Source organism: Pelecanus crispus, chromosome 8 (assembly GCF_030463565.1).
Source record: "Pelecanus crispus isolate bPelCri1 chromosome 8, bPelCri1.pri, whole genome shotgun sequence".
NCBI lineage: Eukaryota > Metazoa > Chordata > Aves > Pelecaniformes > Pelecanidae > Pelecanus > Pelecanus crispus.
The window spans coordinates 36,672,528-36,690,845 of record NC_134650.1 but is presented as its reverse complement, the minus strand read 5'-3'; the positions used below and the strand labels follow the sequence as shown (position 1 = coordinate 36,690,845).

The window sequence follows — 18,318 nt, the reverse complement described above, 5'->3', positions numbered from 1 at the left end:
TGGCGGCGGCCCCGCGGTGCCGGGGCGGGGGGGGCCGTGGCAAGAGGCGAGCGGTCCCTCCGGGGCGGCCAGCCAGGCTCCGCGCAGCCGGGGGGCCGGGGAGGAGCGGGCTGAGCCGCCGCCGCGCAGCGGGGCGCCGGGCTCCGCTCCCAGTCAGTCCCAGCCTCCGCCTGTCCCCGGCCGAGGGGCACCTCAGCATGCCGGGGCTGCCCGGCCGCGGGGAGCGGCCCGGGGGCCACCACACGGCCGGGGCGGGGCGGGGCGGCTCCTCCCCGCCACCAGCGGAGGCGGAGCCGGGCGGCGCCGGGGGGCAGCGCCGACATTTCCCGCAGGGTCGCGGCTCCCCGCAGCAGCGCTCGCCTCGCCGCGCAGGGACGGCTGGCTCGCCCGGAGATGACAGACGCCCTGCCGCCCCGCGGCTGCCAGGCGGCGGAGCCGGCGGAGGACGGCTACTTTCGGAAGGTGGGAGGCGCGGCGGCCGGCTCGGGGGTGGTGTCCCCGGGGCGCTCTGGGTCAGGGGCAGTGTCCGTCCGTCCATCCGTACCCCCCCTGCCGCGGGCGTTTCGGGTTTGGCGGTCCCCCGTCCGCCGCTCGCAGGCTGCTTTCTCCCGGGGGAGCGTCGTGAGCTGCGTCCCTCGGCAGCCGCGGCGGCGGGGAGCTGCCCGGGGGAACGAGAGGAGGCGAGGTGGGACCTGGGCGCGGGCTGAGCGCCGCTGCCGGGCCCGGCGCGGGGGTGCCTGGAGATGGCGGCGGGCGGGGGGCTCCGCTCCGCTCCGCGGGGTCCCGGGCGGCCGCGGCCCTCCCTGGCAGGCAGGAGCACTCACCTCCGCAAAACCAGTGGCATTCTACTTTTTTTTTTTTTTCCCCCCTTTTTTCCCTGCGCTCTTTGCTGTTCGCTCCTCGCTTCGTCTCCTCGCTCGCTCTCCAGTACGTTGCCTCGTGTACCTGTAAGAAAGTTTACCGGAGTAAGGCAATGAAGTTAACAGACTCGTTAGGAAGTTTTTAAGAAACATCTGCCCTAATTACTTTTCAGACCGAGTGGGTGGCTTATGCCATAACCTGCACCTGAGCTCTTTCTGCACAACAGTAATTATAGTTAAGTATCGCCTGTAATGCAGCCCTGTGGGCTTCTGTGAACTTCACCGGCGGTAAAGGGCAGTAAGTGCCGTTTTCGGGCAGCTTTGATTCAGCCTTCCCTCGCTGTTTTTAAGTTCTCTGCTCCTGCAACTTTTGTTGGGGTGTAGGTACACGGGGATTTGAGTGTAGATTCTGGATCCGAGACCATAAACTGTTTATTCTGTGGAGGAAAAAAAAAAAAAAGCCTCTTACATCAGGTTGTTGCTGCTCACCTCTGCACAAAAATGTCCTTACGATGCACTTCAGCTACCACCTGGACACCTGGATTACACAGCAGGGAGGCACATATGCTTTGCTCTGGTGTCCTCTCTACAGGCTGGCTGGCTTTTGCCCCCAGTAGTCACCAAATTCATAAGCCTGCAAGAGCTTAAGCAACAATACTGCCCTTAGCAGAGGAACTGCTTGCAGCTGGCAAGAGCAAAGTTTTACCTGTGACAGCCATGCTGCAATGAATCGGTGCCACCATATAACTAACTAGACAGACTAAACAAAAACTTTGACCAAATCTTGTCTGGTTTCTTCATTTGAGTAATCCTACTATAATATTAGGCGAGTAATCACTTCTTTCTTAGTAGTCCATAGCAGGAAACCATGAAGTTGTCATTATTTAGAGTTTTCACAGCTATGTTTTCTACAGGATGGCATGCTTGTAGGCTGCCTTGAGGCATATTAGTAAAAAAGTTGACTTTTCATGAACTTGTCAACTTCGTTAAGTTAGATAAATCAATTCTTCCACTTATTTGTTTTTACTGATGGGGACTAACTGAAGTTTAATAGCCAAGTTGTACTTCGTAAGAGGAGTATGTCTTCTGCACTCAGACTTGCTGAAGGACCGAGTTTATTTTCAATTACACTGTTGTATATTAGGGTTAAGTTCACTGAAACAGCATTAGATCAGTGTAAACCCCGTATCCTGGACAGGGATGAAGTTTTTCTCATATATGAAAATACTGTAAGATCAATTTTATACCTAACCATGAGCATCTTTCCCACTTTTGAATTACTTACATCTTAAAGCAGTAGAAAATGGATATGAATCTGATATTAAATAAATCCGGGTGTTGCAGTGGAACATTCAGATCTTTGAAAGATTCATCCAGCTCCTAAAGTGTCTTTATTAAAGGTGTAAGCTACAGATCAGGCTAAATGCTCAAAGCCTTCTGTCCCTAAAAGTTAGATGTAAGCAGGAAACCAGTATTCCTTGTTATGCACTAGTTGAATGGTCTCAAAGATCAGAGCTTTCATTCTGACTCAGTAGTTCTAGGACAAGGGGGGAGGGGGAAAGAAAAAAAAAAACAAAACCCCAAACAGTCCCATTCCTGGAATCTTGAACAGATACAAGCTGTGAACCCAAGGAGATACTTTGGACATGGTATCTTTTGGCCTTACATGTTCATCTGAATGGTATGCTAGGTGTTTTCATGTAACTGATACTAGCGATTGAGCTCTTCATGTATGTCCATGGGTGCTGCCCCCCCACCCCCCAGCTCCTTTGTATGACTTTCCGCTCTTTTTTTAGGTCACACTACTTTTTGTTTCTCTGAAAGGATTTGAGGGTTGGTTTACCAGTTTTGTTGGTGCAGAATCACATCAATTTCCAAGGCTAGTTCTTGTGTTTTTTGATCAAAAGACATTTACTTAATTGACCTTTGTATTCTGTAAGCTGTGGAGCGAGGTCAAAACACTTGCTTTGTACCAGTCCTGCTCACAGAAGGGCTTCCAAGCACTATTTACACAATGAGAGTGCCTTCCATACTTCGCAAGAATGTTGTGCACGATTAAATTTTATAATTGAGAAAAATTGAGCAGTTCACACAACATCCATTTGTTTTAGACTCTTGATATTTTCTTTTGATAAATGGATTACTGTGGGAAGTGTGCTCAAAGTTTGTATAGTGCCCTTTTGTGTATTATGCTTTTTGAAGTCTTAAATACAGCATACCAGAAAACAGCCCTCAGTATCCCCAAGATGCAATATGTAAATCAACTTACTTACTTAATTCTTGTTTAGTGCTTTTTTTTTTTTTTTTTCCTGTAGGGAGGAGGCCCTGTAAAACTATGACTGGCTCTGTGTAAAGGGCCATGACCAGAAATGGGGAAACGGATGCACAATCCTGTTTCCTGCTTCTGTTGCCACACTAGGAAGTTAGGCTTGCTGTGACACTCCCAGGTGAGTCTGAGATGTGATGGGTGGCAGCTTCTGCAGTCCATTTGCACCATTCCTCAGACTCTCTCTCTCCATTCCCTTCCAGCGATGTCAGAGCTGCTCTGTAGGGACCTTTTCCTCTTTCCCCATCTCTGTCCATTATCTCCTTTTTTCCCCATGGCAAAGGCCTGTCATATAGGCAAAATTAAATTTTCCTTAAATGTATAAGATGCTTTGAGCTGGCTCAGATGCTTCTTCCCCCTCCCCCCCAATAGCTAGTTTTAAGGAATTTACCTGTGCAGCCATGCAGGGTATATGCAGCTCTGTCAGTGTTGCCCCGTTCCCTTTCCTTGTATCTCCCCTCCAAAACAACCCTCTTTAGCCATTTGATTAGCTGCAACTGAACTTGGAGGAAGGATTTTAGTTAAAACAAAACAACAACAAAAAATCCTTGCTGGTGTCCTGAAGAGGATGTGGCAACGTGGAAGAAGCACCTTACTTGCCATCAAAAAGAAGATGGAGTTTCTGTCTAGAACTTTTTACTTTCGGGGAAGATAATGCACCAGGAAACTTGTTCTGTGGCTGTTTCGTTTATCTCAACCATCACATGAGGATAGCTTAGTTCCGTGTATTCCATCGTACATTGCCAGGGCAAACTGTACCCGTACTCCTGGGTGGTGCAAGTGCTCTTCGACGGTCAGCCTCATGCCTCGACCTCCTCAGTGCAGAGTTCCGTGTTCTTTCACTGTTACTGGCAGCAACCTGTGAATCAACCATACGTATCCTGCACGTCCGTCCAAATTCTGCCCCTGGTCTTTCTTCCCTATGAAAGAGTCTGTGGTCAGCAGAAAATAATGACAGAACTAATGATAAGAGCAAAGAACAATTTGTTTTAAAAGTAGAGCAAGGCATTTAGACAGGAAGGGTTTTTCAGTAGAGTGATAGTAATTAAAGCAGCTCTGTCCTCATGTGCCGCTTTGCTTATGTGAGATGCTTCTCCCACCTCTGGGGAAGTTACTCTTCAAGCCTGCCATGGCTCTGTGGATTGCTTGGCCTCTCGGACCTCTTCCTGGTTTTTTTTAATTACTTTTGAATTCTTGTGGGAGAAACAACTCTCTTTTTCAAGCTGTTCTCCCCTTCTTTTATTTTTTTTTTTCTTTTTTCATTACAGCATACCACCCCACTAAACCAGTAAGTTTTCACAAAGTAAACATCCCCAAAACACATCAATATACAGAACTCAGGATATTTATAAAGTAGAATTCATCCAGTCACAGGATCCAACGGTTGCATGGTGATCTATTAGTAGGGCTATGCCTTCCCTGTTTTGGGGGTTTTTTTTGGGTGGCTAGGAGCAGAGCAAGGAAGAAATATCTAGCAAGTTTTCTCCTGTATCTTTCCTATCTTGGTTTACTGCTTTGTAACACCTTACGCAGACTGTTAGCTAATCAGTGAGGAAGTTGCAATAAATGATAAGAAAAAGCCATAGGTCATTTTCCAAGGTTACCCTTTCTGTAGCTCTCCAAGTATCTGTTGGTACAGCGCTAAGTATCCCATCTTCAATTTGGTTGTGTTGGACAGCAGTCCACTGTGCTACATAGAGGCAGAGCAGTAGGACAGCTAGCTTGGTGAATCTTTAGATTCTGATCAGTTTAATGAAGATGTTTGTTTTATTTTCTCTTCCCATTCTTAAAGCTTTGGTTCCATCTGTGAGGCTAGATATTTATCATATAGACCAAGCTGATGATTCAGAAAGAAAGACAGTATATATTAGCCCTTCCTGTCAGGGGAAAAGGCTAAAAACAGAAAACAAGCAGTTCCATAAATGAAGCACCAAGCTGAAAATGATGACAGGTATGGACCAGCTTGTGAATCAGCACTTCCCTAACTCTCTCTCTTTTCCCCTCCTTAGCTTTTGGGGTTTCTTCTGCAGGGCTCCCCCCGCAACTGTGGTTAATGTATCAGTTTACCAACCTGCTACACCTGTGCTTCCACTGGGGTTTAGCTCATGTGGTTGGTTTTGGTCATTAGTAGCCAGGCAACCATCAACATTAGCATTGACACAGGAATATTTATTTGCCTATTTGTTCTCTTTCCACTTGTCTGGCGGGACAGAAGCAATATTGCGATGATTCATACCCCCGTCATGCCATATCCACTCATTATATAGAAATTCATAAAACCTAAAACTGAAAGTAGGCCTTTGTGTGAAACTAAGAATCATCTGGAACTTCGTTAGTCAAGAGACAGACATCTCTGACGAAATATTAATTTTCACTTTGCTTAGTAAGCAGTGTGACAAGATGGAATATTGTATAGAAAAATATGTTTGGAATTTAATACAATATTTAGTTCTAAAACTTTATATTAATCTTTGGGGCCGGGCACCTAGAACTGTAAAATACTTGTTCATGGCACAAATAGACCAGGCTCTGGAAGACCAGGTCTTCCTCCCCCCCCCCCCCCCCCCCCCCCCCCTTTTTTTTTTTTTTTTTAAACTCAGATAAAACTTCTACTATTGAAAGACCTGTGGTATATAGCTAAAACTTCAAAATTGAAAGACCTGTGGTATATAGCTAAAACTTCAAAATTGAACTAGTAGAAACATGCAAAGAGAAACTTCAATTATACTAGCAGAAAAAGGTGAGGAAATAAAGATAATAATTTAGCAGGACTTAGGGTCAGTTCTAGAAACACTCATGTGAATCATGCTGTTTACTACAATTGCTATTGCAACCAAAGAAGTTATGTGCATAAGTTAAATCACATACACGTTTAAATATCTGGAGGATATGGCCATTTGCGTACACTACTGGGCTTGACAAGCAGCACAGGTTGCACTGGCTGGAAAGGAATGTTTTATTTTAAGTAAGAAGGCACGCCCGGTCTCAACTCTATGTCACCTTCAGACAGGGTGTAGCTCATCGTAAAAGTTCAAACCACTACTTCATAAATCCTATTTATGTTAATTTCAAATGCTTACTGCGATTACTCATTGTTTGGCAGTCTTGATTTTTGTGTCCGTCCCAACTGGATCTCTGATACTAAAAAATACTTCTATCTTGAAGAAAGAACTTCCTGGCACTCAAATTAAATACAACTGCTGCTTTATTTGGGACCCATACTTTTCACAGCTGTCTACCCTTGGTGGTAGGTAATTTCTCAAGGCCTAGAGCCTAAACTTGGAAAACAAGAAAGATACTGCCTATACCCTGTAGACTGGGGGATTTTAAGGCCCCTTTAGATGGGAGGTAAGCACTGGTGCCTTGTACAGAGACAAGATAGTGTCCCTCCATAGCTAACCTGGAGTACCTGACTGCAGGCTTACCTAGCTACCCTCTCTACCCCCGTGTAATCTGTAGAATAAAATCTCCTCAAAATCCCACGCGAGTCCCGAACAGTCAGTCGGTCGCTTCCTCAAGCTCTGCTTGAGCGCCGGCTGTTGAACTGGCTGTGCCTGGTCTGACGGAGACAGCGTCACACCGAGATCCCGCAGGCATTCATAATACAGATGTTTGCCAAATAAGTGTGTGTGGGATAATGTTTATAAACTGAAAAATAAAACCCGGTGGGATATCCTGCCACCTAAGCTCAGGCATTAGTTCTAACAAGAGGTGAGCAGCAATCCCATTGGAATCTGTTGGCATGCCTTATTAATTAGTCAGAGGATGGCTGTCAAACATGCAGGCCCTGCACAGGCCAGCCTTCATCAGGAGGTGCATGCTTATTTGTCTAATGTCAGCGTCTGTTCCTTTCAAGATGCTACCTGACTAGGTACATAAATAACATATGGTAAGAATCTATAACTCTTGTGCGGGTCTTGCCTCTGATAATGATATAAAAACGTATCAGCTTCCTGATTCTGCACTTCAACAATGCTGTTCAACCAAGCAGGAAGAAATAAAGTAACTAGCTAACTGAAGTCTAGGTTTTAAAAAGCTTTTATTGGTTCAGGAGCTAAGGACAATAATATTAAAGTCCTTTAAGCACTTCTTTATGAGGTGCAGCTATGCTCTGAGGGGAAAAAAAGGCTCTAAAATTGGTAGCTGAGTTTACGATTTGAATTGTCTTCGCAGCAGATTTACTCGATTTACTTGTCTTTTCTTCCCCCCCCAAATGCATGCAATGAAAGCTTAAGTCATATTCCATTCTTGGTCATTTTTACAACTTCTTAGTAATAACCGTTCTTTCGTTGCTATTTAATTAATAATTTTACGGATAGTGTATAAGCCAGGGTAAAATCCAGTTCACTCTCCGAGTTGCCTTGGCTTGGCACAGAAATAAATAGTAATTAAATGAAGCATCTAGCATCCTGTTGACAAGAAATGAAACAGTAGGTGTGGAAACCACTGGGAAGTTTGGCTGCCAGATATTGTAATGAACTGAAGATTAACGTTCTTGGGATTGTCCAAATGTGAACCATGTACAAATGCTGTCTGGGAAAGGGATCTTCTACATGGAGGAAAACAAAATGAAGCCCTTTCTTGGACCTGTCTGCTAAATAACTTTTTAGTACACAGAATCTGTGCTTTACACAAGGGGGAATCTTCCCCAGGTTGTGTGTGTCCAATGGGTTTTTGCAGATGTTGGTTATTTTCACTGTCCTCTATGCAGACTTCTGGCCATCAGTTTTCTGGCAGTCTGATTGCAATTGCCTGCAAATGAACACAAACTAGCTGAGTGGTTCCATCCCGTGTGCAGGAGCTGTAAAAAGCAGTGTTTTCCTAAAGATAAAACACGAGTTCCTTATAGGCCTTGAGAAGTAAATGGGAGGTATATGCTTGCAGCAGGTGAGCCTGTCCTGAAAACAAGACTCCTTTACCCACAAGAAGCCTTTCATCAAGGAGACAAAAGTGCAGCACTTCCAGGCATGCTGGAGGTGATATGGATGCCTCAGTCTGTCAGTGCCCTGTCCTCTTAGGCCCCAGGGCTGTTTTTGCATTACAGCTTCGTACAGAGATTAGTGGCTGGTCCTGAAATGCAGGGAAACATTTCTGTCATTTTTTTCTCTTTGCACAGAGTTTAAGATCATTGCAGTTTTGCACTCATCGTTCAGTGGGAGCTTGTTTGATTTCTGTGCTGGAGCTTGATCAAAGGTCCACTGAAATAAACACACCACTTACACTGAGCTTCATGGGCTTGGGAATCAGGCAGTTCATCTTCCTGAAAAATTTCCCAGAAGTAGAGCTGTAAAGAAGTATTTGAATGAAGTCATGAAACTTGTTTGGCACACAGGAAGGGCAGGGAGTTCTGGAAAGAAGCTGCAGCTTTACAGAGAAAATGAAGGCAAGGGCAAGGCAAGGATATGTTTAGGAAGGATGGTTGGACTAAGTGGTTGAGAAAGAAGTTGAAAGAAAGCATCACAGACCTATACAGGGAGATAGAGATGAAAGGCCCAAGATGAGAATCAAGTATTCAAACTGAGCACAAAAAGCAAGAGGAAATAATTGGCAAGGTTCAAATGAAAAATGGCATGGATAGAATGGAAGGAGAGAAGACTTGGAATACTACTAGTAGAGAAAGGCTATACAACACAAAGTCAAAACTAAGAGGAAGAGGTCTAAAATAGCGCATAATTTTGTGGCTGGAGTACTTGAGGGAAGACTTGTATCGGACAGATCTGAGCCTCCTTGTGTAATGCAGGATCCAGTAGGACCCTGATAAGCTTTGTAATGATACCCAGCAAGGCCACTGTCGTGGTTCAGCCCCAGCCAGCAACTAAGCACCACGCAGCTGCTCGCTCGCTCCCCCCACCCCGGTGGGATGGGGGAGAGAATCGGAAGAGTGATAAAAACTCCTGGGTTGAGATAAGAACAGTTTAATAATTGAAATAAAATAAAGTAAAACAGTAGTGGTAATAATAACAATATAATAATAGTAATAATAATATACAAAGCAAGTGATGCACAATGCAATTGCTCACCACCCGCCGACCGATACCCAGCCAGTTCCTGAGCAGCAATCACTGCCCCCCGGCCAACTCCCTGCAGCTTATATACTGAGCATGACGTCCTATTCTGTAGAATACCCCTTTGGGCAGTTTGGATCAACTATTCTGGCTGTGCCCCCTCCCAGCTTCTTGTGCACCTGGCAGAGCATGGGAAGCTGAAAAGTCCTTGGCTAGCATAAACAGTACTTAGCAACAACTAAAACATCAGTGTGTTATCAACATTCTTCTCATACTAAATTCAAACCACAGCACTGTGCCTGCTACTAGGAAGAAAATTAACTCTATCCCAGCTGAAACCAGGACAGCCACTCAAGAGGACATACTTTATTTAAGGGTAAGCCTTAAAACAGAGTGGTCTTACTTCCTTCGGAATCAGTAGTTAAGGCTGCAGGGATGTGCTGGTTGGCTCTAAGTGAGTATTAGTGTTCAAAGATATTTGATGACTACAAGTGAGCATTAATATTCAAAGACATTTGATACTTTAAAAAAAAAAGAGGGGGTGGGACAAGAATAAAACAGTGGAAGTGAAACTTCTGTTTAAAAAAGGTGTTAAGATTCTGTTTCCCTAAAAAAAAAAAACCCCACAAAACCCCAAAAAACCCCAAAGGACAAACATGCAGTCCTATTCATCTATAACATTTTTTGCTTATTGGTGCTCACCAGAATACAATGTCTCAGTCCTGCTCAAACACAGGTTGCAGTAGTTTGAGTCTTGTTCTTCTGTAAGGTATGCACGTACAGAGGAGCATTCTTGTGAGTTCTAGATTCCATGCTTTACTTTTTAAGGGCTTAATTTGATGAGTTCTGAAGGTATAATCATCATCTTACCCTGTCAAGGTCTATTATTCCATATCCCATCTTATTTTATCCCATCTGATATTATTGCATTTCTTATCTTACTTGATACTGAGCTATCAATATATAATCTTCGTTTGGCCAACAGGTAACAAGAAAAACTAATGGGCAGATAAATCATTACATCTGGCACTGTGAACATATACAGATAAAATAACTTATAAAGCTTATTCATATGTCACATTTTTGGTGCAGTGCGCAAAGGTGCTCTTGGGTTAGGTCAGGGTAGACTTAAAGATCCTAGAGCGTTTCCTGGGTGTGAAGAAGAACTGTGCAGATAAGCAGTACTGTGCCAAAAATAAGTTTGAGATGTGAAGAGAGGAACCTAGGGAAGGAGGGGTAGGAATTGTGCTGAAGGTATGAGCACCAGAAGGAACAAGAGCAGAGATCCTTAGAAAGGTTCTTAAAACTGTGAGCAGTGGTGCCACCAAAGCCTGTTTTCTGATAGAGTTGTATTTCAAGGCTGCATATATCCCAGCATGGAACTCTGATATTTTCCAAAGGTTAAGCAGAAGCTTTGATAGGAGTTACTGCCTTCCCAGATACTGTTTTTATGAAACTCATAAAAACTTAATAACGCACTGTCATATTTGGTTGTAATTGGAAAATAGCTTCAAAAGATTTCTAGGGGAGAAGAGACTGGCTCACACATGTACATAAGCTTTAAAACAAGTATTTTCTGCCTGGATTTTAATGTCAGATGCTTTGGTTGCGGTGTCTCTTTTGCTTTTAATGACCAAGTTTGAGAAAAGAAAGTGTCATTCATTCATCACTGATGTCAATGTAGTTAATTTGTATTCATACAGAACCCATGCCATTAAAGTTCATTCAAATTCAGTGTTACTCCTTTTTCAGAGTCTTGTCCAACAGCAACAAAAAATCTCATTTCCTTAATTCTAGGGATGTAACCCTCTTGCTGAGACTGGTCGAAGCAAACTGCAAAATCAAAGAGCTGTCCTAAACCAACAGATCTTAAGAGCAGTAAGAATGAGAGCTGGCGCTGAAAATCTTTTAAGGTATGTGTCATGATTTCCTAGTTTTCTTGCCTGAGCAAAAAAAAGTTTTTTGTTTTTTTTTTTTTTTAATTTTTTAAAAGTCTTTTAGCTATTGCTTTTTCCCAGTCTGCCTAACCACTCCACTAACATGCTGCGTAAATTACTGCTGGATGTTTTGTGAATCTCCTTGGAGTTTTTTTAACGCTGTAGCTCTGTAGAGTTATTATCTGCTATAAAGTGCACTTTCAAAGCCGCTGTGTTGTAGCAAATGAGCTGAATGTTAGACTGTCTTATGTTGCTCTGTTTGATCAGCTTTATTGCTAATGATAATGGCAAGTGAACCTTGCTGAATATTTTAATGACTCCTTTCCATGTAGTAGTGATACAGGAGTAGCAGGGCAGCACACATCTAATTTGAGCTGGGTTACAGTTGCTGCCAAATTCTCCTACAGTTTGAGGTAACTGGAAGAGGCATTGACCTTTATCTATTACATTTTGCCCACCAAATCTTTTTTTAAGACATAGTTTCTTACGTGCTGTCCCCATAGGAATAGCCTAATGTTGACCCTGTCTTGAGGTTATTACATCCTGTAATTAACTGCTTAGCAAACAGTCCTGTAGCTTTCCAACAATCCATCCCTCCGCTACACAGAAGAACCAAAAATTTCCCCAATACTCATCTGCAATAGTGTCTGTTTCTCTGCAACTGCAGGAACAATGAGTGTCTGAGAACAAAATAGTCAATATACTTCCCTTAGAGAAGTGAAAATGCTTGGATAAATTAACTTTTCTTAAACTTGCCGTTAATTGATAGGTTGCCCGTTGCCTGTCACCTGCCTTTATCGCCACTCTTGGCAAGAGAGGCGATAGGTCCAAAGCTTACGTAGTTTTAGCCTCTGTGACTGACTAGGTTTTGCTTTGTTTTCTGATAATTGACTTAAGGAGTAAGGCTTAGGGTCTTTTGCTACCTTTTGTATGCATAGCAAAATTCTTACATCCGCTTTTGAAACTGAACACTGTTCATGCAGTAGATGTTGCTGCATGCCATCTCAGGAGTGTTTTGGAAAGGCTAAGAGATGAGTAGTATCTAATGTGAACACTGGTTAGTCTAGCATTCAACCTAAAGGTGTCTTAAAGTTTGTCTCCTGATACCAATATTAACTGCTGAAATACTGAAGTTGCTATTGACAAGAGTGGGAACTAAGCCTATTTGAAGAGTAGAGGATCAGACTTATTTATAAGTTATTAAAAATCTAAAATGAATTTACACCTGTTAGACTATTGAAACCTGCTAACTCTTTGAAAGAAGCAATTTTAAAAGTAACCCAACCACTAGATAGTTGACATGACTATATGTATTTACAGTCTCCTAAGGAAAAACATAAATAAATTAGCTTTATGTTTTCAGATTCTATTTGCATTTTATCACATTCTAAAAGAAGCAAACCAATTGCTGTCCACAAGGAGCTTCCTGCAATAGGACTTGAGAAAAAACTGGAAATGCAGGTTTCTTTATTTCTGGCTGAAAGTAAATGCTAGGCTTGAAACAAATGATCCGTAATAGTGCAAAGACTTGTTTTTAGAACTTCTGAAAGTCACCCTCTCCTTTTCATTGTCTATTCTTTTGGAAGTTCTGAGTTAAAACTGAATTCAGAGTAGAGTTACGTGGATCTTAAGGTTATCACATTGCCCCTGTTGCTGTCTTTTGCTGTTTGTCATTACAAAGTATGTCTACAGTGCAACAACATGAAAAGGTAATCAAATCAACCCCAAATTGGCATGGATGTTGGGAGGAATATAGCCATATTAGAGAAGTTCACCTGGATGGACCATTGGGGTTTCTGAGACAGGTATTAGAATCCCTCCTCTGGAGGGTGGTAAGCTCGACCAAACATGGAGACTTAATAACATCATAATTAAATTTCTGCTAGCATCAAAGCTCGCCTGTAACTGGTGGTGGTGCTGCCTTTGTCAAGGAGGATCCACTCCACCCTATATTTGTGTCTAGTTTGGCATACATAGGCAGCAGATGTTAACATTGCTTAATCTAAGCAATCGCAGGTATTCAATAAAGTACAGCACAGAAAATTCACAGATAACGCATATTTATAATATGAGGTACAAGCTTAGAATTTTAGCCTTGGAATAACTAGTTCTTCACCAAGCTGCTCTATAAAACTGGAGAATTGTTCCAAGGGGAGCCTAGATGTAGGAGAGGGTTGCTCATAAATATGAGGGTGAATTTTATCTTAAAATAAAGGTAAATGCAAAATGCTGCAAACTTAAAAGTTACTGTCTAATGATTTGGACTCTCTAATATAGGGGTACAGTATCTTCAGCCTGGATATGGATCAAGGCTTTTTATCTTAAACTCATACCTGTGGCTATAGATAACAGTTTAAGTTTCTTGAAAGCAGTAATACTGCATGGAGAATCAGGTTAGAAATAGTGATGTAATATCCTGAAATACAGAAATAAGAAATCACACAGAAGTGCTCTGGGGGGCTAAATACTAACATGCAGTGTGCTAGCAGTTCAAAACATTGTCATATAAATATGTAAATGACAAAGCAAACAAGAAAATCCTATTTGCATCTGACAAAATTATAGACAAGATTGTATTGTATTAAAAGGAAATATCTTTCTATTTGGTTGTAAAACACTCTGTAGTAACAGTTTTATGGGAAAGTTGTTCTCTCTCATTCTTAAGATCAGAAGTCTCAACAGCATAATTCAATTTATAAAGTTGGGAAATGTCTTTTGAAAAAATATCTCCTGACTCCCCCCACCTCCACCCTCATATCTTTTTCTTCTAGGAAAAGATCACATAATCCAAAAATAGGATAGTGATTCTGTTTAAGATGCTTTAGTTTTGTTGATTAATGTATCTGAAAATAAGCCTGACCCTTAATCACACAAAAAAATTTATCACATAGCAAAACTTCTATGTGTCTGTGTGCTGTTATCTGGAAACTATCCCAGGCTCGCTCTTGACGGAAAAACCTAGTAAATTCTGAAACATGGGGTCTTGTATCATCTCTTAAGGAGATTTAAAAAAAAAAAATCTTAAAAATGCGGAGAATGCTAGCAAGGGGGTCAACCAAACTTATGTACAAAACCTTTTCCTCAGGAAAAAAAAAATTGTATGTCTCTTTCTCTGCAGAGCAACCACCAACAACAAAGTACGAGAGCAGGTACTACTGGAACTGAGTTTTGTAAACTCGGACCTGCAGATCTTAAAGGAGGAATTGGAAGGACTTAATATCTCGGTAGAAGTTTATCAAAATACAGAGTAAGTATAAAGCTAAGTTACTCAATTATTAACAGATCTTCTGTTTACCACTGGAAACAAAATTGTTTCTAGGTGAACGTGAATGCTGGACAATAATTACGTGAAGGAGCAAAGAGCTCGATAGGAAGAGAACATACTTGATGGTAGATTTGTTGACTAAGGGTTAGTCTCCATATTTGTCTTTCACTTGGGAAAGGTATGTACCACTAATCCTTAGATACGGAGTTCCTTCGTGGAGGAGAGTATTGTGAGAATTGAAAGCTCTTGGGGCTTTGTGGGGAGACACGTGGCACCCAGCAGAATTTGCAGTAGTAGAATGACATTGGTTTAGTGCATTCTGGAGTGAGCAAACCTAGTGATGTAATATCTGTTCTCAAATGCTGTACATACAACAGTCCTCTCTTTAGCTGGAGAACACAAGTCCAACACTGATTTGGAGCTCAGAGCAGACTTGAGGTAATCTTTAAGGTGTGCTCTTCAGTGATAGAAATCCATAAATTAGCTGGCTGAAACAGAGAATTTTTTAGTAGATGAAGTTGGAATCGTTCCAGGATACTTTTCCAGCTTTAAAGAGCACACTAAACTTCAAGTTGCAATGGATTCCTCAAAGAGAAAACTTCAGAGTTACAGATTATTCATTGCCTGAATACTGCAATGATTTCTATATCAGTTAGATGTCTTGTTGCTCCTAAAATGAAACATTTACTATTTGATTAACATTAGCAGCTCAAGACACAATTTGAAGCACTTCATAAGAGGGAGGTATAATTTTCGGTCCCTCTTAGCGCTGTTCTCAGTTAGGTGTTAACTTCCAGGTGGACTACAAGGAATTCTTAATGCAGAGGGACTAATCACATTTCCAGTGGGGTATGTTTCAACTGAATGCTGACCTGATGCAAAATAACTGTTTCATTTTTCTCAGAAAGAAACTTGTGCTAAAGGTCCTGCCCTCCACCCCCATGTCAAACTTTGACAACTATTTGATGTGAAAAAGTTTTTCGTTCAAGATTTTACCAGTCTTCATAAATGCATGTGAGCATAGAGAGCAGTATGAAAGTTATGGCTGTGAGAATGAGAGCAAGACTCCAGAAGTACTATTCCTTCTTCTAGCTAAAGAATATTTGAAATATTTGGATTCGCAATGAAGGGTGAGCCGTAGGTCAGTCCCCAAGGCAGGTAGAAGCCTTGCGGCTGGACAGTAGTATGCTTTTTAATCTCTCCTGATCCTGCTTCCCCAGTCTGTTTTGAATGGTGTTTTACCTCGCTGATGCTGTTCATTCTAAGCTCTAAATACTTTTTATGTTCTGTCAGCTAAAATAATTCACTCCCTCTGTAACTGCTCTCCGGCCTTTAATAGCAAATAGCTATTAATAGTTGTTCTCCGAATCTATTGTGCATATAGTCATCAACATGAGGTCACACCCACATTACTCGGTTACGCTGTATTGTGTTACACCGATCTGAAGGGTTGGCCTTCCCAGTACTTGCACACATCTCAGCTGGATCGAGAAGCATGACTCTACGCAGTTCTGGAAATCCAGGATCACCTCCCTAACTGTTCAGTCTCCCCATGATGTTGATGCCACGGGTGTGACACCTTAGAAACTTAAAAAAATAGAAGTTCAGTTCCTTTGAATGACAAATGCTGGTGTCTACAGGACTGTGTAATTGTGATTCATTAAATTGGTAAGCTAGGATTTCTTTTGCATGTGTCTCACTTCCTTTTGGGGAAAAAGTCTTGATATAATCTGTTGTAAAAGTGTTGTGCCTTCTTCTAAAAACCTCATCAGAAATGGGATCATTTGCACTACCTGTAGTGGTGTTTTGGCTCTGTATCCTGGAAGTCCTTTTCAAGCTAGCATAGCCACTTTCTGCATCATGCCAACCAGTTTAAGGACTCTTTTTCCTCTGCTGAGGAAGCTGCACTCCTACTCCCACCTTCCCAACATGGAATTTTCACCAGTAGGAAAGTGATTTTGCTGGCTTTGCTGTTAAGACCATAAATGAATCACACCTGTGGGATTTTGTAGTTGGTAATGGAACGCTCTAAACAATGATTAGACAGTCAATCAGTTGTTTTCAGGAAAAAGGAAAATATCGGATAAACCTTATAATTGCCCAATACTGATCTGTTAAACCTACTCAACAAACTGTATCTGGAAGCAATTCTGATCTTCCTGTTTTATAATTGGGTAATATGCTTAGTGGAAGAGCAATATATGTAGTTTTTGAGGGATAAATGGTGCTCTTTAATTCATAAGAGTCTTATTAGCTAGCATTGTTTACTAATATGATCCAGGTTTAGCATTGTTTACTAATATGATCCAGGTTTAAGTCTGTGATACAGATGTGTATTCTCTTGAGGATAAGATTTTTTTTAAGTCACAGTTCTCATCCTTATTGCCCTTTGATGTTTTAGAGGTTGGCTTGTTTAGAGGCTAACACCTAGCATTGTCTACAAACAAAGTAGTTCTCAGACTTCCTAGTCTTAGACCTTTCACTGTTAAAGTTGGTATACTTTGGCCCTGCTTTTCCCTGTGTTAGACACACATCACTTCTACATATGAAACCATTGGTAGCATGTAAAATACTGTTGGTAACTATTGATGATTACCATAGCTCTTACCGTGGCAGATCTAGCAGCTGTGGAGCTGTTTTCTGTCCATATAACTTGTGTAGGTGTGTAAAAGTTGAGCTAAACTGCAGTAAGCCAGCCTTTGAGTGTCTCCTTTTCTTTCCTTGAAGGAAAAATAGGCTCAAACAAAAAAACCCACAGGCAAGTAGCTTTCCTCACTCCCTTTTTGAGGAGTCATAGGCTATTAAGCAGACTTTCTTGGACAGGAAGGAACTGTTATGAACTATGTACCTTTTACCTGAACACCCATCAGCATACTAACTTTCTGTCATCAAATGAAACAAAAGTAATTATCAACAGACAAACAGAAACCACACATTTCTGAATCTCTTTGTTTTTTTCCACAGAGAGACTTTCAGCATTCCCTTGGTACCTCTTGGCCTGAAGGAAACCAAAGAAGTAGATTTTACACTTCCCCTCAAGGTAAATTTCAGAGATGCATTTCAGAATGAATAGTTAACAGAAATAACTTCCACATCAGATTTGTTTAAAGAAGTGGAAGTAATTTATGTAAAAATTATGTTTTGTTTCATTTGCCCTAAAACTGAGATCACAATGTGTTTAAAAGTTAGCCACCAATTATTTGGGTCATTGCTACTATCTAACTAGGGCAAGGAGTCAGAAGATGTTATAAGAAATCCCACTTTAGAGACAGTAGAGTTAAACCAAAGAGAGTGAAAATTCCTTCTACAGTTTTTGGTTCCAATTACACTATTGATTACCACGCTAAATGTGAAAGGAAGTAGTAATGAAGGTTTTACTCGGCATAATGCAGTGATACTCCACTTGCACTAACCAGGCCAGCTCAGTTGGGAAGCAGTGTTGCAGTATTAATGCTACTTGTTTGTTGGCTAATATACTTTACTGGCTATTTAGGCCACCTTCTGTATTTTTTGACTACTGTGTATTGTGCAATGTAGACTTTATCTCATGGTAAACCATCTTATATCACTGTAGCATTCGTCTCTGCTTTTACTTCTGTAGGTTAATCTCCATGGTCAGATTATGGTACCACTTTATGCCATTGCAGCTTTGTTAATTTAAGTGGAATTGCACTAATATAGCTGACAAGAATTTGGCAGTCTCTTTCTGTTAACAAGGTTTTATGGTCACTTGATTCCCTTGTTATTTTAGCTAACAGGGTTCATTTGTCCCTTTCAAAACCACTAAGTGTTGTTGTTTTGAAACCCAATGGAGTTGATGTAATAGGTGTTTGGTTCCTTTACACCAGACTGAAATTTCTTGTCTTGCATATCAAATCAAATTATTAGTGCTGTTGTCTTTTTGTAGTCTCATTGCTGTTGAGTA

The 18,318-nt window shown here is 41.7% G+C and overlaps 1 protein-coding gene across 1 annotated transcript in view; it reads left to right on the top strand.

The window, feature by feature from the left end:
* The first annotated feature begins 393 nt into the window (after positions 1-393).
* Positions 394-18,318, top strand: part of RHPN2 (rhophilin Rho GTPase binding protein 2) — a 29,092-nt gene continuing 11,167 nt past the window's right edge. The window contains exons 1-4 of the mRNA XM_075715308.1: positions 394-462; positions 10,989-11,104; positions 14,247-14,375; positions 17,358-17,433. Coding sequence (XP_075571423.1) covers positions 394-462; positions 10,989-11,104; positions 14,247-14,375; positions 17,358-17,433 — 390 coding nt within the window. The remainder of the gene's footprint in view (positions 463-10,988; positions 11,105-14,246; positions 14,376-17,357; positions 17,434-18,318) is intronic.